This window comes from Protomyctophum parallelum (assembly GCF_964188405.1).
Source record: "Protomyctophum parallelum genome assembly, chromosome: 8".
In the NCBI taxonomy this organism is placed as follows: Eukaryota; Metazoa; Chordata; class Actinopteri; order Myctophiformes; family Myctophidae; genus Protomyctophum; species Protomyctophum parallelum.
The window spans coordinates 50,580,722-50,602,917 of NC_139703.1; the positions used below are offsets into that span (position 1 = coordinate 50,580,722).

At 42.9% G+C, this 22,196-nt stretch overlaps 1 protein-coding gene across 1 annotated transcript; it reads left to right on the forward strand.

Annotated features, from left to right (window-relative positions):
* Positions 1-1,117: 1,117 nt before the first annotated feature.
* On the forward strand, positions 1,118-18,019 carry LOC310863072 (uncharacterized protein; the record flags this gene model as incomplete). Its single annotated transcript, XM_083771194.1, has 10 exons — positions 1,118-1,262; positions 4,362-4,757; positions 5,271-5,439; positions 7,886-8,019; positions 9,356-9,622; positions 10,790-10,915; positions 12,491-12,757; positions 13,280-13,363; positions 16,401-16,523; positions 17,736-18,019. The coding sequence occupies 10 exons, from the start codon at positions 1,118-1,120 to the stop codon at positions 18,017-18,019; spliced, it is 1,995 nt and encodes a 664-aa protein (XP_083627320.1).
* Between the last annotated feature and the right edge of the window lie 4,177 nt (positions 18,020-22,196).

The window sequence follows — 22,196 nt, forward strand, 5'->3', positions numbered from 1 at the left end:
TTAGAATCTGTAGTATGTCTGTGGATAATGGGTTTTTAGATGAGGTGTTCTTATACTGGAATGCAAAGCTGCTGGCCTATGCGATTCGCATTGTTTGAGATTTGGAGTTCAAAGAGTTACAGAGAGACGGAGTATGAGGCTTCCTCGTGAATGATCTTGTAATCCGTCATCGATTTATCATATTGTACAGTAGTGTGCAAAGTTAAGCCACAACAAGGCGAGACACCCATTTTCAAGTTAGTTCACTAGTGTGAACTGCACAGTGCACAGCAATCTGACGACTTTGACATCATTCTTCTTTCCCTACTGATGACTTTCATTCCTGAAGCATCATATTGATGATTTCAATGAAATTATTTCATTTTACACGTCGCACAACCTTAATTACCACCCTCCACCACACAAATTGTGTGCTTTATGCTGGTGTGCTGTACTTTGCACTATCACGGAATTCAATTTACACATACTCAATTTACACAATACATCATTACACAGCACACACAGAAAACCTTTGCGGTTTATTTCTATTGAAGAAATATCTATCTCAAATTATTGGTCCATTTGCTTGAGATTAATGTATTTTGCACATGGTCCCTGATGCAAATAAAATAAAAATAAAGTCAGTGAGGCACACACACCAGAAAATAAACCCTACTAAATTTATAAAATAACAATGATGTTATATTTGCACCCACTATTTTCAGAGCCAGTAGGCTACATTCAAAGTACACACAACTTACTTTGACATTGCTGTTTGTTACTTATATTTATCTTAAATAATACATTATTTCACCCTATCATTTACTCGTGTAAACCTGTGATGTGACAATAAACTTGAAATGTAACCATGCCAACCAACCCCTTATCATGTTTGAGCTCTCAGATGGTCCTTGACTTTATTTTGTGTTTGGCTTGTGCAGTAACTTTCCGCTGGATACAATGACGTGTGGATCCAATGGTTGTTTATAACGTGGATGAGTAAGGCGGCCGCACACAGTATCTAGAGTGACTCTGTTTTGGAATGAAGGGTTGTGGGCCTTTTCTTGTTTTGCTCTTCTGTCTGTTTGAGGCTGGGGTTCAGGGAGAGCGCAGTGACGACCTCTTGAAAGTGGAAATCATGGTGCTAAAGCTGGAATTGGCAGTGAAGGAACTAGAGGCCAAAGAGGTAGCCAGCAATAATGAATTCAAGGAGCAGAGGGACTTGGTGGCCAGTCTTCAAGAGGAGCTCAACACCACCAAACAGGAAATGAAAGAACATGCAGGTTAGTCGATAAGAGGCCATGCTTCTTTGCGGAAATGTGATTTGAAGAAGTTGTAAAGTCCCTGAAATGTGTATAAAATGTTTGTCATTTGGCAATAGTCGTTTCACTATAATAAATGTATTTATTATTAGTGGGAAGCAAGAACATTATTTTTTTTCCCCACTATCATTAATTAATATTCATAAACTTTACCCTTCCACCTTCTTCCTACTTTGACCTAGATAGAAACTTTAGTGGGCTCGATGGGCAGCAATCTTCAACCCTTTTTGACTAACAACTTTAACATACTTTGAGTTATTTTATTCTGAATTTGTTTATCAATTAGATTTCAGTGATGTCTTCTGGATTACAGTCCATATTTCGTTTTCCTCTTCCTGTAGTTTGTCGGACCAGCCACCAGCGTGTCTCCAAGTCGGACTACACAAGATTTAGTTCAGTCTTTAATCAGCACTTCCTCATTGAAGGAATATATATATATATACAGCTCCAATCATCACCCACATAATAAACCTCTCCATCAAACAGGGACAGGTCCCCCAAGACCCCAAAGAAACCCCCCTACACAAGAAAGGGAGCAAATTAGACCCCGGCAACTACCGCCCTGTTTCTATTCTAAGCTCCATCTCAAAGGTGAGGGATAAAATAGTCTATGAACAGGTTGAAAAGTATCTTGCCACAAAAAAATAAAAATAATAATTCCAATCTGGCTTCAGAACATCCCAGTCCACTGACACATGCCTCCTCTATTTGAGCGACCACATCAAACACCAGGTGGATGCTGGCAAATACTGCGGCATGGTCATGCTGGACCTCCAAAAGGCTTTTGGAGCACAACAGTGAGCTGGATGCCATCCTACCTGGAGAGGAGAGCAGATGGTGGAGGTGAACGGAACACTGCACCCCCACCCTGCATTGTGCATACTAGGGCCTTTACTGTTCCTAACATATCTTAACGACGTGACATCAGCTTGTGACTGCAACTTGTTCCTGTTCGCAGATGACTCAGCACTGCTGGTCTAGAACAGGAACAGGCTGCAGGTTGAAAAGACCCTCAGCTCTGAACTCGGTAGCATCTGCACCTGGCTCGCTGATAACAAACTATCCTTACACCTGGGAAAAACTGAATCCATTATCTTTGGTTCAAAATTCAAATAGTAATCTCAGCAAGGCTGATGACTTCTTGATTAGAGTGGGTGACGATAAAGGATTAAAAGCAGCTTTGTAGAAATGGGTCTTCAGGATCGAGTGATTTAAAACGAGGAACTGAGTGGGCAAGCCTGATCTCCAGTGGCAGGGCGTTCCACAGTGAGGGTGCACGGATTGCAAAGGCCCGATCGCCAATAGTGTTTTTGCGGGTTTTCCCTCCCCAGTGAGGGGTGGGAGAGGCTGGACAGCAGACAGGCTGGACTTGGAATCTCTATAACTATAAACTTTCATGACAGCAGGACAGCCTAAGTAGAAATATAATTTATGAAAAGCTACTACAGTGAAGTCTGTTCACAGAAGTTGTTGTAGGATATGTGGGGATTATCTGACGAGGTACCATTTGAGGGGGCAAAACCTTACATATACTAAATAATACTAAATTGTTTATAGGGTCAATATAAGTAAAATAATATAGCCTTTCCACAGGAGTATCTTTTTATATTTTTCCAAAAAGAATACAATAGCATATTACAAAGTTATCCCCCTCACTGGTAGAAATTCCGGGAGGAAAAACGGGCACGCACCCGGGTGAGTTGTCCAGAATTCTTTTTGCGGCCTGTTTTTTGAGTGGTGCAACCACTCCTACAACCAGCTTGCAATGTCCTCGTACGTGTTTGTGTGTCTGTGTGTGTGTCTGTCTCGTACTTGTTTGTGTGTCTGTGTGAGCATGAGTATGTGACTTAAAAATAGCAGTAGGGGGCGCCAGAAACAGTGAGAGGGGTAGTGACTCTAATGAGAGAGAGTGAGAGAGGTAGTGACTCTAATGAGAGAGAGAGATAGAGAGAGAGAGAGGGGGGGGGGGGGGGGGGAATTGCACCACTCAGTTCACACGTGTGTGATTTTTATAGTGAGAAGGGCTTTTCCAGAGGATCATAGGGGTGAAGTATGTCTGAAAGGTCGGACGGAGCAAGGCCGGACCTAGCCTTGAAAGTAAAAAGTAGGCACAGGTCTCCACTCTCCACACCAGGAGGATAGGAGTGTGTGTGTGTGTGTGATGTTTGGCAAAATGTTTAGGAGTAATATAAACATTTTTTCTTTCTTCATTTTGTTGAGGAAATGCAGAGCCAGATCACTCATAGCATCTCTGAGGACAGAATTCTGGATGAGCAGGACATGTGCAGCATTTTGTACAAAATGGGCTACTCCTGAAAACTTTGGAAGGCAATCTTAGCCAATCAGTGTAGAATCTGAGAAATCCAACAGGCTCGTCTTGATCACATGCCTACAGAGATCATGTGTACCGATTTGCGTGAGATTTGGTTGAAATCTCTGCGACTAACATAAACAATGCGTTTTGCAGAAATCGGCCTCATGGTGGCGCTATAACCGGCAGATGTGGAGGGATGCAGGGAAAATGTTTTTCCATGGCCTCTAGGGAGTGCATACATAAGTTGTCGATGCAGTTATAGGTAAAAACAGGAATTGGCCTGTTATAGCGCCACCGTGAGGCTGATTTGGGCCAATCAGGATGGAAGATGGGAAATTGTGCAGATCTGTGTTGATCACATGACTATGGAGATAGCGTATGCCGAATTGTGTGATGTATGGATAAAATGTGTACGAGTTATCTACAGAAATGAGTTTTGCCTAAATCGGCGCAACATGTGATCCTAGGGATGGCTCCCTCGGTGACTGGAGGTTGGGTTTGGCCGTTTAAGGGAACAAATACTTTGAGATTCACTATTATTGTTGACACAACAAGTTGACACAACATAAACCAAGGTATATATTTCAAGAGCGAGAGATCACAGTAAACATCCACCCTAAACCTTCTTCTTCCACACTGGGAAAGTTTGATGGGATGCCTTTTTACACGTCAGTACTGTGACCAATTTGACATTGCATCTAATGAGCGATTGGTTTCTTTTGCCCTTGACCTGCGGGCGCATACAGGTTCGCATTATCAGTGTGATGCTGTATGGAAATGCATGGACACACTGAGCGTTAGAATCCCTGTGGAGACACCACTCCGTCCCCTGATGGGCAGTAAGGTCGTAGTGCCGTGCTACATCCAGGACAGGTTGGAGGCCATCGCCAATCACTCCCACACCATCAAGTGGACCCGCATCACCGAGAACAGCTCCACGCTCATCCTGACGGCGTCCAGCGGCAAAGTCACCGTGGCGGCAGAGTACGAAGGCCATGTGACCATGGACAACTACCTGCTGCTCCCCACCGACGCCACCATGGAGATCACAGAGGCGCGGTCCACAGACTCAGGAACGTACCGCTGTGAGGTGCTCTGTGGTGGAGAGGAACGACATGCCTCCGTGGACATTTGGGTGCAAGGTACACCACCAATTTGCCCAAGTTATAAAATGTCTTTAACCCTCTAACACCCAGCGTTGCTTTTTAGCAACTATTTTATTTTATTTAATTACTAAATTATTATAATGTTTTTCTGTTCTTTTTTCACCTAAACGTCATCAGTGATGTTCATTGCAATGCCATTTCAATGCCATTGGTCATGATATTTGCATATAAATACCCCCCACAGAGGCTGAAATTCACACAAATTAAAAATGTCTGGACATGTTTTATTCATTATTGTGAAAGATATCCCCAAAATGTAAATTATTAATTTATTATATTATTATATAATTATTATACATTTTTCATCAAACTTTTTTATTTTTTTGAACATATCTTTTAGTCTTAATCCTAGTAGTACAAAGTAGTAGTAAGGTTGAAATCAATGCGGGTGTTGGAGGGTTAAGACCAAAAGTAATTGAGAGAAGGAAATCAGTATGCACACTTCTTACCCCCCCCCCCCCCCCCCCCCCCCCCCCCTCTCTCTCTCAGGTATTGTGTTCCACTACAACATTGGTCGTTACACCATGTGCTTTGAGACGGCGAAGGCAGCATGTATTAAGAACGGCGCTTCCATCGCTACACCTGCTCAGCTGGAGGCTGCTTATCATGATGGCCTCCATCAGTGTGACGCTGGCTGGCTGTCTGACCAGACTGTCAGGTAGGAATTCGCTTCACAGACTTTTACGCATTTCTCTCTAGACCTTTTACACATTATTGTCTCCACCAGGCAGAAGGCATGGGGAGAGTGTGTGTGTGTGTGTGTGTGTGTGTGTGTGTGTGTGTGTGTGTGTGTGTGTGTGTGTGTGTGTGTGTGTGTGTGTGTGTGTGTGTGTGTGTGTGTGTGTGTGTGTGTGTGTGTGTGTGTGTGTGTGTGTGTGTGTGTGTGTGTGTGTGTGTGTGTGTGTGTGTGTGTGTGTGTGTGTGTGTGTGTGTGTGTGTGTGTGTGTGTGTGTGCGCGTTATCAGCTAATCTCCGGCACCGTTGGCCCGATCCATGCCAAACTTTGGACACACACTCCCTGGATGCCAACAACGAACCTCTGCCCCAAATATTCCTCAACGGCCTGTTATAGCGCCATCATGGGGCCGATTTAGGCAAAACATATTTCTGCAGATTACTCGTACACATTTTATCCATACATCACACAATTCGGTATACACTATCTCCATAGTCATGTGATCAACACGGATCTGCACCATTTCCCATCTTCCATCCTGATTGGCTAAGATTGGCTTCCAAAGCTCACATGATTGGTCCGTTTCGAACAAAATGCCACAAATCACAAACTTTCCGTAAAATTATACACGCACATTTCCACTAGGCAGAGGACGACATGCCACTAATTCTATTCCCAAATCAACCTCACGGTGGCGCTATAACAGGCCAAATCCTGTTTTAGCTATAACTGCATCGATCTGTATGGACGGATTCCGTAGCGGGTCTCATGGTCGCAGCCTGCCTATTTCCTGTAGGCGGAGACGACACATATGTGGTTTCCCTGCACCAAGCTTCTACTACAGTGAATGGAAAAGTGACTGATGTTAGTCTGCCTCAAACGTTACTCTTTTACCTGCTTTTTACTAACACTAACATTACAAAGATGTCCAGAACATCAAGATGAACCTGTGTAGTTTATGGCTGCTCCAACAGTAGAGATGAACCTGTGTAGTTTATGGCTGCTCCAACAGTAGAGATGAACCTGTGTAGTTTATGGCTGCTCCAACAGTAGAGATGAACCTGTGTAGTTTATGGCTGCTCCAACAGTAGAGATGAACCTGTGTAGTTTATGGCTGCTCCAACAGTAGAGATGAACCTGTGTAGTTTATGGCTGCTCCAACAGTAGAGATGAACCTGTGTAGTTTATGGCTGCTCCAACAGTAGAGATGAACCTGTGCAGTTTATGGCTGCTCCAACAGTAGAGATGAACCTGTGTAGTTTATGGCTGCTCCAACAGTAGAGATGAACCTGTGTAGTTTATGGCTGCTCCAACAGTAGAGATGAACCTGTGTAGTTTATGGCTGCTCCAACAGCAGAGATGCACCTGTGTAGTTTATGGCTGCTCCAACAGTAGAGATGAACCTGTGTAGTTTATGGCTGCTCCAACAGTAGAGATGAACCTGTGTAGTTTATGGCTGCTCCAACAGTAGAGATGAACCTGTGTAGTTTATGGCTGCTCCAACAGTAGAGATGAACCTGTGTAGTTTATGGCTGCTCCAACAGTAGAGATGAACCTGTGTAGTTTATGGCTGCTCCAACAGTAGAGATGAACCTGTGTAGTTTATGGCTGCTCCAACAGTAGTGGCAACATAAAAAAATTAAAAAACGGAATGTCAAAATATCTACCGTGGTGGCTGAGACCAGCCATTGAGTAATGGTTGAGACAAAGCAGTGAAAGGTCCCGAAAGATACATAACGTCAGTCTTACCCAATATCCAATCTTCCTGTTTTAGGAACACAAGGCTGCTGTACTTTATACCTCATACTAAGCATTAAAGTATGACAGTGCCTTCAATCAACAATTGGAACTCACTGAAGGCCCTTGATACTCCAGAACCTTCAACATATGACACACAATAGATAAGATACATTTAACATTTCCTTGTATCGACTTGAAAATGTCAGTTCATTAATTGATTCCTTTTTTTTTTGTTATCAAATGTTTTTTATTTTAAGACAAAAATCACAATAATACACGTTAACAACATGAATGACTTAAAGAAAACAAAACAAATATAAAACAACACATAACAGCAAAAGCAAGGAACACAAAAACAAACAATCCCACCCACCCCTCCCCCCCCCCCCCCCGAGACCAAAGATGCCACAAAATGTCATTACTCCTACTACTGTGCAATGGAGACAAAAAATAAATAAATAATGATAATAATAATAATTATTATTAAACCATGCCCTTAACCAAATCTGCAATACCAGACCAAATCTCAATGTTTTCCTCTTTTGCACCATGCAATCTTGCTGTAGACATCTCTAGAAAGGTCAAAGCCCATTGGCGAAATGACAATGTATGAGGCGGTTTCCAGTGAGAAGCAACCATCTTCTTTGCGGCCGTTAACATGAATTGATTCCTGTGTGCTTCACGGCAGGTACCCCATCAGCAAACCCCGGGAAGGCTGCAACGGGGGGGTGGACAAGGAGGAAACCCCTGGAGTGAGATCATATGGAACACGCAATCCCGATGAAACCTGGGATGTGTACTGTTTCGCTGCAGAAATGTCAGGTAAAAGTGCTTTTGTTTTGTTAAAATAAGTATTACATTAGCTGAGCTCTATGTTTTCAATGCTGTGTCCTCGTTGCTATACTGAGATTGTTCAGTAACAGGAGTGCACCCTGTCTCAGAAATTGCATTTTTTAGGTCAGGATACCAATTTGATCAAATCAGGTGAGAGAACTCTCACAGGATACAGATTATTTACGAGACATAGCCAAAGCATTTCCGGGGGTCCCCCGCCAGAAAGGTTAAGAAGAGAACTTTAGCCTTTTCACTAAAAACGTTTTTAACCAAATAATATCACTTACTTAATAATAATAATCACATAAATAGCGTCCATAGAGAACAGTTTAATGCCTCAAAGTCACTAGGGCACCATGAAGTAAATCTGTCTAAATAGCATCTACCACCTTTTACAATTTAGGCATTTAGCAGACGCTCTTAATCCAGACGAGCGACTTACAATAAGCTAGAACAAAAAAGCATGGGAATACATCACATAAAAAGCATTTATCATGAAACATGCGTAAGCTAAGAAAGTAACAGTGGAATATCTATATAATGAAACTATACATATAAACTATACATATTTACTACTATGTTATACATATGTACTATGGCGTGCTATGACTACATACAATGCAATTATAGTGCTGTCTACATAACATGCTATAAGTCTGTATCAAATGCTATCTAAGTCTACAGAAATGCTATCTAAGGGGGTAGGGTAAGTGCTATGGGCCATGATGGAGTCTGAAAAGGTGGGTTTTCAGACTACCACCATAACAACATACTTAACGTTTGGGGTAAAAGCCTTACATTATGTTCCACGAGGCACGAAGTGGATACTGTAGGTAACAGGTAACATTTGGGGTAAAGAAAGACAAATTTATGAAGCAAAAACCTGAGAACTTATGATGACTTATGAAGTCTGCATCAATCCAAAAAAAAAGTATACTGTTCTTGTACATAATTACTACTTGCCTTGTATTAAAAAAATGAATAAAATAGAATTGGCTGACACTGCTGTGGTAGGACACTGATGAAAAACTATATAAAAGAAAAATATAAACCCCAATACCACGTGCTCGCAGTGTTCCAGAGAATGTTATTTAGACAGATGCTAGATTTATTGTTTACCTGGTACCTCATGTCTTTCAGGCACTAAACTGTTGATGAACTAATTGATAGAAATTCATCTTTGGGTGAAGTGTGACTGTAATGTAATATTTATATTAATGTATATTATAATCACATCTCTTATTTCCCTCCCTGTTCTGAGAACATAAATGTATCAAAATGTAGCCTAACCCAAAGTCCCAAACCCTCCTCTCTGTCCTCCCAGGCAGGGTCTTTTACGCAGGTGTAAACGTCACCTTCGACGAAGCTGGAGTCCAGTGTGCCAAACAGGGCGGCCGTTTGGCCACAACTGGAGAGTTGCACCTGGCATGGAAGGAAGGCATGGATGTGTGTACCGCTGGCTGGCTGGCTGACGAGACTCTCCGCTACCCCATAAACATCGCCAATTCGCAGTGTGGACAAGGGCTGGTCGGAGTGATGACTCTGGACCCCAACTGCACAGACACCCGACACGACGCAGTGTGTTTAAGAGGTGAATCTTTTAGAGTGAGGAATTGAAGGACTGCAACTCCCACAATGCACAATCAATACAACTGGGATGGTGATGGGGGTATCAAGACAAAACGAGACGGGTTCTAATAACGGCACATTCAATTCACTTTTGAATTTCAAAAGTGTCAAATCACAACAGAGTCTCCAGACACTTTACATGTAGAGCAGAAACCCGACAGAGATCCCACCCTGAGCCAGCACCCCCCCCCCCCCCCCTTTAGCTGTAAGAAACATCAGGCGGACTCAGACTCTACGGTGGGCGGCCATCTGCCTCGACCGTGTTGGGGGAAAGAATTAAGAGAGAGAGAAGGAGAGAGTGGATCTGGGATGTAATGTGTGGTCAATCTATGATGTCAGTCATCCAACGAGAATAATGTCTGCACTGTGACATCAATAGTCTATAGAAAGGAATACCAGCATCCATTTAGGATTCTTTGTTTAGGGGCACGGTGGCACAGTTGGTAGTGCTGTCGCCTCACAGCTAGAAGGTCCTGGGTTCGATTCCCGCTCGGGCCGCTGTGGGTGCTGGCGGCGTGTTTCCTCCTCCGCGTCATCAGTGCCCATACCCGTAGGCGGGGTTGGCGAAAGGGCCTTTCTGTGTGGAGCTTGCATGTTCTCCCCATGTCCCCTAGGGTAGGTACCCTCACAAAAACATGCAGTAATCCTGGTCTCTAAACTGCCTCCCCCTGGCCAGCCGGGGCGCCTGATGGAGGGCGCTACGTCCACGCGCTACGTCCAACCAGGGAAACTCCCCCCTGTCAGGTGTAAAGGAGCAACTTGGACACTCAAGCATGAAGGAAGCATGAGTTAAGTTGCTCTCCCTAGGTTGGTGGAGGGTGTGTAGAGCCCAGGATCACATCACAGGATGATTGACACAGGGGTGAAAAATGGGTTACAAAATCGTGGGACAAAAAATATTAAAAAAAAAAAAAAAAAAAAAAGGATTCTTTGTTTATTCAGAGTTCTCCCCACAGCAGCAGCAACAACAAACGTTTCGGCCCTTCGGCCTTCGTCAGCTTGAATGACAAACGGTGTCTATGTACTATGGACAGTTGTAGCCACAGCAAACATTAACCCCGGGTAAACATCATTGAACAATGCGCAATTAATCCTTCTACTAGTAATGATAATGTGGTGTGTCCGACAGAGGAAGAGGCGGTACCTGTGAGAGAGCAGGATGAAGGCCATGAAGAGGATGAGGCGTGGTCGTGGTCGGACTCGACCGACAGGTCAAGTCTGACCAACATGGACAGTGATATGTCTATTATTGCTGGTGAGTGAATGGCTATTTAGTTTCATATTATTAGGCTTACTTTTTTTTTCTTGTTTCTCTGTGATTAACATTTTCCTATAATCAGCAGACGTGAGTGTCAATTGTGTTTATATAAAATTATAGTTAATTCAATTAAGGCAATTTGTGCCACTGTGAGGCAGCGGTGGCCGGACGGTTTGCGGAGCGGTCTTGATATCGGAAGGTCACTAGTTCGTATCCCCGGACCGGCACGTTAAAATTACCACCGCTGAAGTGCCCTTGGACAAGGCATTGAACCTCTCTACCATGAAATGTTCTATGAGCAGGGCCTGGCTGTAAACAAGTTCTTGAGCTTAGTCCAGTTACCCTGGGTAAACATAGTACCTTTCCTTTCCCTTTGGTGCCATTTGCTCCAAATTACAGTTCAGTTTGTATTAATCCATTGAGTACAAAATAAACAACAGATTGCAATAATAACATTCTCTTTAATCAGTAACTTGTGGGTGATAACTGTGTCGATCAAATGTTGTTTTATTGAAAGGCAATCAAAGGCTTGAGCGTATGAAGAGAATGTTGGCTATTGTGTCTCAGTGTGTGCAGGATTATTGATTCATTGAGTAGGAAAGAAACAACAGATTACAATAATATAACATTCGATATAATCAGTAACATGTAGGTGATACTTATGTCTAGCAAATAATAGTTTTATTGAAAGGCAATGAAAGGCTAGAGTCATGGCGCCTCGGTGCGGCCGCAAATTTAGAGTGTGTGGCACGGCGGCACTTCTGAATGAAGTGAATGTAATGGGATGGGAGCAGGGGGGGGGGGGAACCCTAGCCGCAATTTGCAACTCTAGATTTTTTTACAATGGGTTGAATCTAGAGTTGCAACAAGCTCCATCCACTTCCTATTCATCATTTTTGGTTTGTGATCTGCTTGTCTTAAATGACGTTAAACTCACCAACATTGCAGCTGCAGTCCAAGCTTGAATTATCCTCTTTCAATCTGCCGAGCTTGTTTTTCATAAAAATCCACCGTAGAGATGTTATGAGATACTTTCTGTCAAGACATCCTCTGCAAGTGATTATTTTTCTAAGTGTTGCAGTTTGGAAGCACTCGTTTCTGTTAACGGGTCGCGCTGCTGCCTCCTGCATTATGTGCAAATTCGAAACAGGTGGAACGCAGGGCCGTTCAGTGACGTACGACGAGTGCTTCCAAACTCCAGCACTTAGAAAAATAATCACTTGCAGAGGATGTCTTGACAGAAAGTATCTCATAACATCTCTACGGTGGATTGTTATGAAAAACAAGCTCGGCAGATTGAAAGAGGATAATTCAAGCTTGGACTGCAGCTGCAATGTTGGTGAGTTTTACGTCGTTTAAGACAAGCAGATCACAAACCAAAAATGATGAATAGGAAGTGGATGGAGCTTGTTGCAACTCTAGATTCAACCCATTGTAAAAAAAAATTCTAGAGTTGCAAATTGCAGCTACTGCTGCCCCATCTACTGCTATTGACGTCAGACTTCGATGCTCTATTCTAAAGTATTAGGCCTATCCATTATACGACATATACGTTTCTGTGATATTCTTCAGAACTGGCTCTCCTGTTGGAAGAGCTGGAGATCAGACTGAGTGCTGTGGATGTGGACGACCTTAAGGAGAGACTGGAAGCCCTGGAAGCCCTTCACAGCAGACTGCATGCCAACGGGGACACGGTGGATGACCTAATTGCCAGACTTGAGCACAAGGTGGATGACCTCATGTCCAGATTGAGTGTCAGTGAAAACAAGGTGGAAGATCAGACAAAAAGACTGGGTGCAAGTGAGAGCAAGGTGGAGGACTTGAAGGAAGAATGTGCAGGTGATTTTGAACAAGAGATTGTTCTGAGAATTGTCATGTATGTAATGTTCGATCAAGGATTCACATGGGGAAGATTTCGCATTAAATTGAAACTCTACAAGTATTTATAGTGACTCTGTGCTACTAATGATGTGCTGATTTCAGACTGCCTTGCTAAGCTGTCCACCGTAGAACCCTAACCCTAACCCTAATGATGTGCTGATTTCAGACTGCCTTGCTAAGCTGTCCACCGTAGAACCCTAACCCTAACCCTAATGATGTGCTGATTTCAGACTGCCTTGCTAAGCTGTCCACCGTAGAACCCTAACCCTAACCCTAATGATGTGCTGATTTCAGACTGCCTTGCTAAGCTGTCCACCGTAGAACCCTAACCCTAACGCTAATGATGTGCTGATTTCAGACTGCCTTGCTAAGCTGTCCACCGTAGAACCCTAACCCTAATGATGTGCTGATTTCAGACTGCCTTGCTAAGCTGTCCACCGTAGAACCCTAACCCTAACCCTAATGATGTGCTGATTTCAGACTGCCTTGCTAAGCTGTCCACCGTAGAAGATCGGCTGATTGAAATCGAGAGCCAAGCAGAGGAACTGAAGAAACAAAATGCAGGTATTATACCTTCAGGTTTAGCAAACACAAGGGCCGGATGGGTCAAACTTTCACATATCCTTCCAGGCCAACCTAGCCACATACTACATGAACACACATGAATGTGCCTACACTCAGACACATGCCTTGCCATAACAATTGTCAATTTTACCTTTGTTTTTTAAATGTATTTAACATATACCACACCCACACTGTAGGCCTACAGTAGTAGTCACTATAACACTCACTTCTACTGCACAGTATGTCACAGGAGTAATCCATATGAATCACAGTTACAGCATTATTCATTTCCACATGGGCTATCACCCAAAATTATATCATATCAATACCAATACTCAATATAATATACCAATACCAATATTCAAGTGTATAATAACAGTAAAAAATAGCAAACATATACAGTAGTATGTCAAAAGCATCTTTTAACTTATTTGATGTTATTTAAGTAACATTAAACGTTGACACATTTTTACAGCTAAACCTTCAGCCATATAGAATAGCCAAGGCCGGTGAGAATACAATGCATTGTAACATTATCCCTAGGAATATACAAATAACCATATGTTATACCAGTTATGTCCAACTGTCTGTTGTGGCCATAGAGTTAATATATCTAGGACAGACATAGCCCCCAGCTATTCATTTCAATGAAAGTTGCTCAGTGTCGTCTGAATGATCTACTTCCTCATTTGGACGCGGTTATGGGTTGTGGCATGGTGATGTGCCATATCTGGGAAGGCACCAGGGGGGCAGTCAGACAGATATTTTGTGAAGCCACTAAGGAAATGAAAGTTCATATAATGGCCTGTTGTGGCGCTGTCACTGGACCCAGAAAAACCCATAGCCCCAAAGAAGTCCATGTATTTGGGCCCAACTTCACCTAGACTGTATTACCTTAATAAACATGGTCATGAATACTTTCTGCTTCCAGTCACTAGTTTAAAGTCTCATTTCTAATGTCATAATATTCTTTTTGGAAAAGTATGGTCCCATTTATAAAATAAATGACCATAAAGTTGCGTATGTTCTGAGGGGCGTGGCTACCGTTACAGTCTATGATCCGGAGTCCCCTCCCACTCGAGTCAAAATAAAAACCAACGGAGAAGAAGGGGGGAAGTCCCGCCTCGTTGTCTGGGCAGCCAATGGCCAGCTGGGCCCAAACGGAGCCAGCCAATGGCCAGCTGGGCCCAAACGGATCTAGAAAGATGTTAGACCCGGGGAACGCTTTGTCCATATTTTTTACAGTCTATGGAAGGCAGTGCCTTCCATAGACTGCCTTCAAGGCACGCTGCCAATGGTAACTACTAACTGGCCAATCACAGTGCGTCTTTTCCGGGACTTGTCAGAAATAATGTAAGGTGCGTTTGAAGAAAGGACCAGAGGGGCACACAAGTGCGCTCAGTGCCTACCTGTATATCCGAACGCACCCTTAGGGCCTGGCTTACAAAAAGACCCGCCCCCATGCACCTGCCTCTGATTGGCCTGCCGATACATCCCCTTCTGTGATGCGTGCAGAAGCTTGCCGTCGCTGAAATGGCGTCCAAGATCCGGAGGAGTTGTCTACCTTTCTATGTCTATGGGTTGTGGCATCTATAGGTCCCTGATTCTCAACTTCTATTGTAAGGACCCACAGCTGCAGTGCGTACTGTAGGCTATTAATTAGACCAAGGGGTTCTCAGTGCGTGCTGTAGGCTATTAATTAGACCAAGGGGTTCTCAGTGCATACTGTAGGCTATTAATTAGACCAAGGGGTTCTCATTGCATACTGTAGGCTATTAATTAGACCAAGGGGTTCTCATTGCATACTGTAGGCTATTAATTAGACCAAGGGGTTCTCAGTGCATACTGTAGGCTATTAATTAGACCAAGGGGTTCTCAGTGCATACTGTAGGCTATTAATTAGACTTGACCAGGGGTTCTCAGTGTTTTGGCTGGGGACCCCCGGAAATGCTTTGGCCATGTCTCGCGACCCCCGCCCCGCCCACTAACGTACTAACAGTCCTATACAGTCATGAGTCCGACACCCTACCCAAAACCCAACCCTAACCCTAACATACACATCTCAAAATCAAACCAAAACAGTATTCATGTATATGAGGCAACCACTTCATATACATGTAAACTCATATGTATGTAGGACCATATGTATATGTGTGTTTGTATCATAGGCAAATGTATGTATGTATGTATGTATGTATGTATGTATGTATGTATGTATGTATGTATGTATGTATGTATGTATGTATGTATGTATGCTATGTAAGTTTATAAAAGAAACAAGTGAATAATCATCATTGTAACAATTGTCACTAAGTTGTAGAAATAGTGATTTTTGACCAGCTTTTTTGATCAGATTTATTTTTTGATTTTTTTCTTTCAACATGGTTGTGTTTAATCCTTTCATTAGAAATGCAGCAATGTAGAAAACGGATTTCTCTATTTTCTTTTTAATTTTTCCTTACTGAAATCTCAAAAAGGTGGGCATAATAAGCTTCGGCTTCAGCCCTTTCCTTTTCGGTCAATTGTATCATGACAACCCCTTTTCCTTGTATGTAATAATGTTGGATAAACCATGACCGAGACAAATAAACTATCTATCTATCTATCTATCTATCTATCTATCTATCTATCTATCTATCTATCTATCTAACCTCACAGTAAGTCACGTGTTCATTTTAACGCTGCACATGTCGTGAGCGACGGTGTTGTAACTTGTCGGACTGTTATTATGTCTAACGAAAGTATGCACCCCCAACAAACAAGCACTTATATCCTATGTCTGACAGTGCTGCTTGCCGCCATGCTGCCTACAGCGTGCAGTGCACAATTGTGGCGCTGTTCTCTTTCGATAGCCGGGCCAATCAGACGGCAGGCCACCAGGAAGAACACATTATTTTACACCGACAAATTAGACAAATCTCACACTGTAATAATCGTGGTAAATATGTTGATTGTGTCAATTGCACAACATACAGTATGTAAACAAAGTATTTACTGTATTTGTCAGAATAACATATGGATGTTTTCTTTGTTATAGAAAAAAGACCAACAATTGCATTCAGTGCAGCCAACGGAGGAAATGAAGCCTCACAGACTAACACCACTTTCATCTACAGAATGGTTATCACAAACATTGGCCTTGCCTACAATGACACTACAGGTAAAAGATCAATTATATGTTAGCCTCCACGTGCCATGGATCAAAACAGTGTTACATATAAATCCAACAGCCTGGTTGAACTCTTTTTTTTTTTTTTTTTAAGATATTTTTTTTGCGGCTTACGCCTTTTATTGATTTTTGAAGGGACAGACAGTAGGCTGACAGGAAACGGGAGAGAGATGGGGGGATGACATGCAGTAAAGGCCGTGTCGGGCTCGGGAGTCGAACCCGCGGCACACTGCGACTGGATTACCAGTCCGGTGCCCAGACCGTTACGCCACGGCCTGGGCCTGGTTGAACTCTTTTAATAGCAGTACGATAGGACTCTATCCTGTTTGGATAACACTGCAAGCATCAGTCAATAGATAGTATTGTGAGGGGGAAATGTGACCCAATAGGCCTACAAGAAAACGGAAATTCTCTGCTTCCTAATGTTGATATGTTGTGAGATACAGTGGCGTGCACAGATAGACACTAGGGGGTGCTAGAGCACCCCCTGCCCTTTTGGCAATTTTGCTCTTAAAAAAAAATTTTTTTTATTTTTTTTATTTTAATCTTGATAAAAAAAAACGCTTCTACTATATTATTTAGGCCCCCACAATCTAAAGATATGTTTCTATGTCAGTGGTTCTTCGATTAAAGAAAAATAGCAGACCTACAAGCTCGTAGCGCGCCACTCGGTGGCGCGCTATGAGCTTGTAGATCTGCTATTTTTCAATAGCTAAAGCACCAAAATGGGTTCCCGCCCCAAAATGCGCTGCAAAATGTGCCCTTTTTTCACTTGAGCACCTGCCCCTCTAAATGTCTGTGCACGCCACTGGTGAGATATGTTGTTACGACTCTTTGTCTAGGGGTAAAAGGTTGCAACATAATAAATCGAAGGAAAAGGAATTTAAAACTGAATACACCATAAATTTGTAATAAGTTACAAAAATATATACAGTAAACTGAAGATGCCTAACCTTAACAGAAAACAACTAAATTAACACAAATCGGATTCAGGCCCACCCAAAATTTCAATTATGGCTTTGCCACTGAAATGCAAAAGCAAAACACTGCAAATACTATAATATAATGAATCTAAATAAGAAATAATTATACTAATACAGAATAAAGTACGGCTGGCCGTAAGTAACTTACATATCATCGGTCACCCAACCCAAAATACGTCAACAGTTTAAATCCAAGGCCAACAATCTCTTGCATCAACAGGTATCTTCACAGCACCTGTAGCTGGCGTGTACTTCTTCACATTCTCCTATCACACTGGGAAGAAACTGGATGCTACACTCTACCTTTACAAGAACGGTCAGCGTGTGGCCATCACCTCTGACCACTCCACTGGATCTGAAGGGGCTCGTAACGGTGGCAATGGAGTCACCCTGCAGTTGCAGCCAGATGATCAGGTGTACGTGGTAGTGCACATGGCTGTCAATGTGGACGTTTGGGAAGACGCTTATGGCCATACCACCTTCAGTGGCTTTCTGTTACACTGAAGACGCTTATGGCCATACCACCTTCAGTGGCTTTCTGTTACACTGAAGACGCTTATGGCCATACCACCTTCAGTGGCTTTCTGTTACACTGAACCTTCTGAAGACGCTTATGGCCATACCACCTTCAGTGGCTTTCTGTTACACTGAACCTTCTGACGGTTTGCTGGGATACTCAAGTATCCTCATGTTAAGAGAATGTTATTCTTAGGTCTTGATTGTTTATACAATACATTAAGTTAAATCAATCGTTTCAGATTTCAGGTGATTTCTCCTGTTATGTACAAACATTTAGAACATTATTACTTAAAACATGTACAATAACAGTGATTAGATTTAACATTTCTGCCTGCTGCTGAAGGTTGATGTCTTCTTGTGGCCTATTGATAATGTAATAATAATTAAGAATAATTACGTAACGTGTAAAAAATAAATAATGTGATCCGATTTATATACTACTCAATCAATAACAATACATTTAAAAAAGACAACAGAGGAGTCTTCAGAGTGGCACGTTCCCAAGTTGAAGCAGAGTTTGGAGGTATGCGGTGAACAAGAAAGAAGACAGCAGACGTTTCCTTGGGGACCATCACGTCTGACAGGCCAGCCCTGCAGTCTGATGGACTGTGGTCTGCTGATTTGACCTCCTCAACAACCTCTCCTCCACCGGGGATGAGTAAGTATTGATGCAGCTCCACACGTTCTAAGAGCTCACTGTGGAGCAAACCGTACAGTCCGGTTAGTTTGCAGTCTAGGGCAAGGTTTCCCAACCCTTTCAGGTCACGACCTCCCAAAATAATGATTTGAACTGGGGACTCCCCACCCTGACTAGCACTTGTGAAAATTGCCTCTTTCTATGCGGAGAATTTGGCAATTTGGCCAATTTGGTATTCAAACATTTAACATTACTAGTCATTAGATTGTAAGTTTACTTTAGAAATGTGCAGATATCCATACACTGTATGTTGGTTTGTTTACTGTTGATTATGTGATAAACAATCATCTGAGGACCCCCAAAATAATTTGGGATCCTGACCCCCAGTTTGGGAACCACTGGAGTAAGGGATATAATAGAGTGGTTCATAAAAGCCTATACTGAATACGGTCATGTAGTGTTTGACCTTTGACAGGCGAATTACAGAATGCAATTAACTTTCCATAAACTTCTTCGTGAGAAATATTGACACTGTGGTTCTGGATTCTATCATTCCAGTCAATTCCATCAGGGTAAAGCTCAAGTAACTTGGGGGTCTGACTTGTTAAAGAAAAGATGTGAATACTTACTGGGAATTCCAACGCCTCCGAGTGTAGAACTTGTAGCAATAAAAGAGCATGGCAGCAGATATAAGGATGATGAAGAACGCCTATAAAGGCGCACAGTAAAGTTTCCCTTCGGTCCATTCCAATCCTCATCCTTGATATGACACTTTGCTGTAATTGCGTTATTCTCTGGATAAAACACTTGCAGTAGCTCAGGGGTAGACGGTTCTGTGAGATACAGCATGGGGAGGAATTAGAACGTTTACATCATTTTCTTTTCATTCTTGGTTCTCTGTGTTTAACCCATTTTGGGGCGGGAACCCCTTTTGGTGTCAGCATCATGTTATGCTTTAGCTATTGAAAAATAGCAGATCTACAAGCTCATAGCGCGCCACCGAGTGGCGCGATACGAGCTTGTAGGTCTGCTATTTTTGGAAAATCGAAGAACGACTGACATAGAAACAGCATTTTCAGAAAACTGTCAGGATGTAGAAGACGTTTATAGAATCTGATCTCACATTCCACTCATAATGGAACAATAACTAGAACAGTGCGCTTTAGTCTGCATCTCCGCAAGGCCGGGTTGCTATAATCTAGGGCTGTGTGAGTCACGGGGTGTAGCAGCATCGGGGCATGAGGAGGAAGAGTTTGTACGACAGATGGTGCAACTGTTCTTGCTTGTGGGGCCTCTTACAGTACGGGCAGAAGTGGATTTGGATGTGCGCTCTATGAAGGCCCCTCAGAAAACATAATCCCCCGCCCTGGCCACTCTAGCCTGGCGTAGACGGCTTTCACACATAATTATATGATGGCACTAGATTACCTAGTATTTGGACATCCAGCTGTGTAAACCTTATCTTAATCAAAAATTCTGTCTCTTGTTGAGAACATGGACTGTAAAAAATATGGACAAAGCGTTCTCCGGGTCTAACATGGACGTAAAATGAAGCCTGTTATTCCTGCACTGTAACGCCAGGGCTCCACTGGGCGAGTCTGCATCGCGTCTGCGTCGCGTCTCCGTCAGCGTCGGGAATGTTCCCTTTAATCAATGGAGGGTGGCTCCACTGCCCGGCGCCCGCGTTGTGTTGCGTTGTGCTGCGTTCGGTGACTCAAAAATTGCCCCGGTTCGTTTTTTGACGCATGCACCGCGTTGACAGCAACATAAAAGAATGTTGCTGACGCGCAGTTTTCAAATGCCCGCGGTGGAGCACCTCTAGCGTGACGTTGACGTTGTCAGGACGCGACGGAGACGCGACGTGCCCAGTGGAGCCCTGGCGTTAGTCGCCATCTTTCTAGATCCGTTTGGGCCCAGCTGGCCATTGGCTGGCCCAGACAACGAGGCGGGACTTCCCCCCCTTCTTCTCCGTTGGTTTTTATTTTGACTCGAGTGGGAGGGGAATCCCGTTCATAGACTGTAACGGTAGCCACGCCCCTCAGAACATACGCGACTTTATGGTCATTTATTCCATAAATGGGACCATAATTTTCCAAAAAGAATATTATGACATTAGAAATGAGACTTTAAACTAGTGACTGGAAGCAGAAAGTATTCATGACCATGTTTATTAAGGTAATACAGTCTAGGTGAAGTTGGGCCCAAATACATATATGGGGTTATGGGTTATTTTGGGCCCAATGACAGCGCCACATCAGGCCATTATATGAACTTTCATTTCCTTAGTGGCTTCACAAAATATCTGTCTGACTGCCCCCCTGGTTGAGAAGCATGTAGAGGAGATCTTGAATAAACAAGAAGGTGGCCGCCGCGCACACCAATAGCCAGAGTACCAATATTTATTAGGACAGCAGGTAAGACAGGAATATCCAACGTTTGGGCGGTTAAGCCTTCATCAGGGAATACCGGGCACATAATGGTTCACACTTAAATATGGTGCCAGAGAGTCATGCAACCAATCAGAAGGGGGTAGGGGAACACGGGTTAAATAAGACCTGTCCCTGTGATATAAGACGCCTTCCCCCTTTTCACCTGCAGGTGACCTATACCTGACTCCATAGAGGGCCATGCAGGTCTATTGCCAGCACATTTATTTAATCTACTACAATCTTTTCTATATTGATTGCATTGAATGTATTTAATTATGTATTTTGTCTTTGTATAGATATCGCTGTTATATGGTTGTTTATTTCACATTTGCCCTTCTGCTGTAATTCTTATATACATTGTAGTGTCTCTTGTAGTGAACAATGTGGACCCTGTTGTAAACAAGTGTAATGCTTAATTGGGTCGTCCACTCACAGTTAACAGTCTTTGTATTGAAATGTAGTGTAATTCTGCAAACTGTTAATAAATATTTCAATCAATCAATCAATAATGTGGGGCTGTAAACTGGCTGTATGTGAGGAGGGGTTGTAAGTGTATTAAAAAAACACCAATTCTCAGATCAGAAGATAACTCGAAAAGTCGTTTCTTGGAAACCATTTTCAGCTGAAATTAAGAGGAACTGGAAAGAGAAAGAACATGCATGCCCCTGGCCACATCCGGTGGCTTACAAGTTTTCCACCAACACTAATACTAACCACTTTAGAGAAAAAAAATAACTTCCTATAGAAAACAAACATGCAAACACTACTAATAACTAAGTAGAACTGCTGACTCACTCCCTAATTTGTCGCTGTAATCTCACTTATTCAGACTCTACTTAGACCATGCAGTCTTATGCAAAGGTTAAAATGTAATTTAGATGGCATGTTATTTTAGACAGATGTCAGGTTCATTTGTTGGCCTGCCATCCTATAGCTTGTAATGTTTCAATGTACATATTATTTTTGAGTCACTGTTACGCAGTCTAACACACACAAACACACACACACACACACTGTGTAACAGTACAGTACAGTGACATTACAGTACAGTAGAGGGACCCCCTGGGGACGGTAACTCTGTGGGTAACTCGCGTTC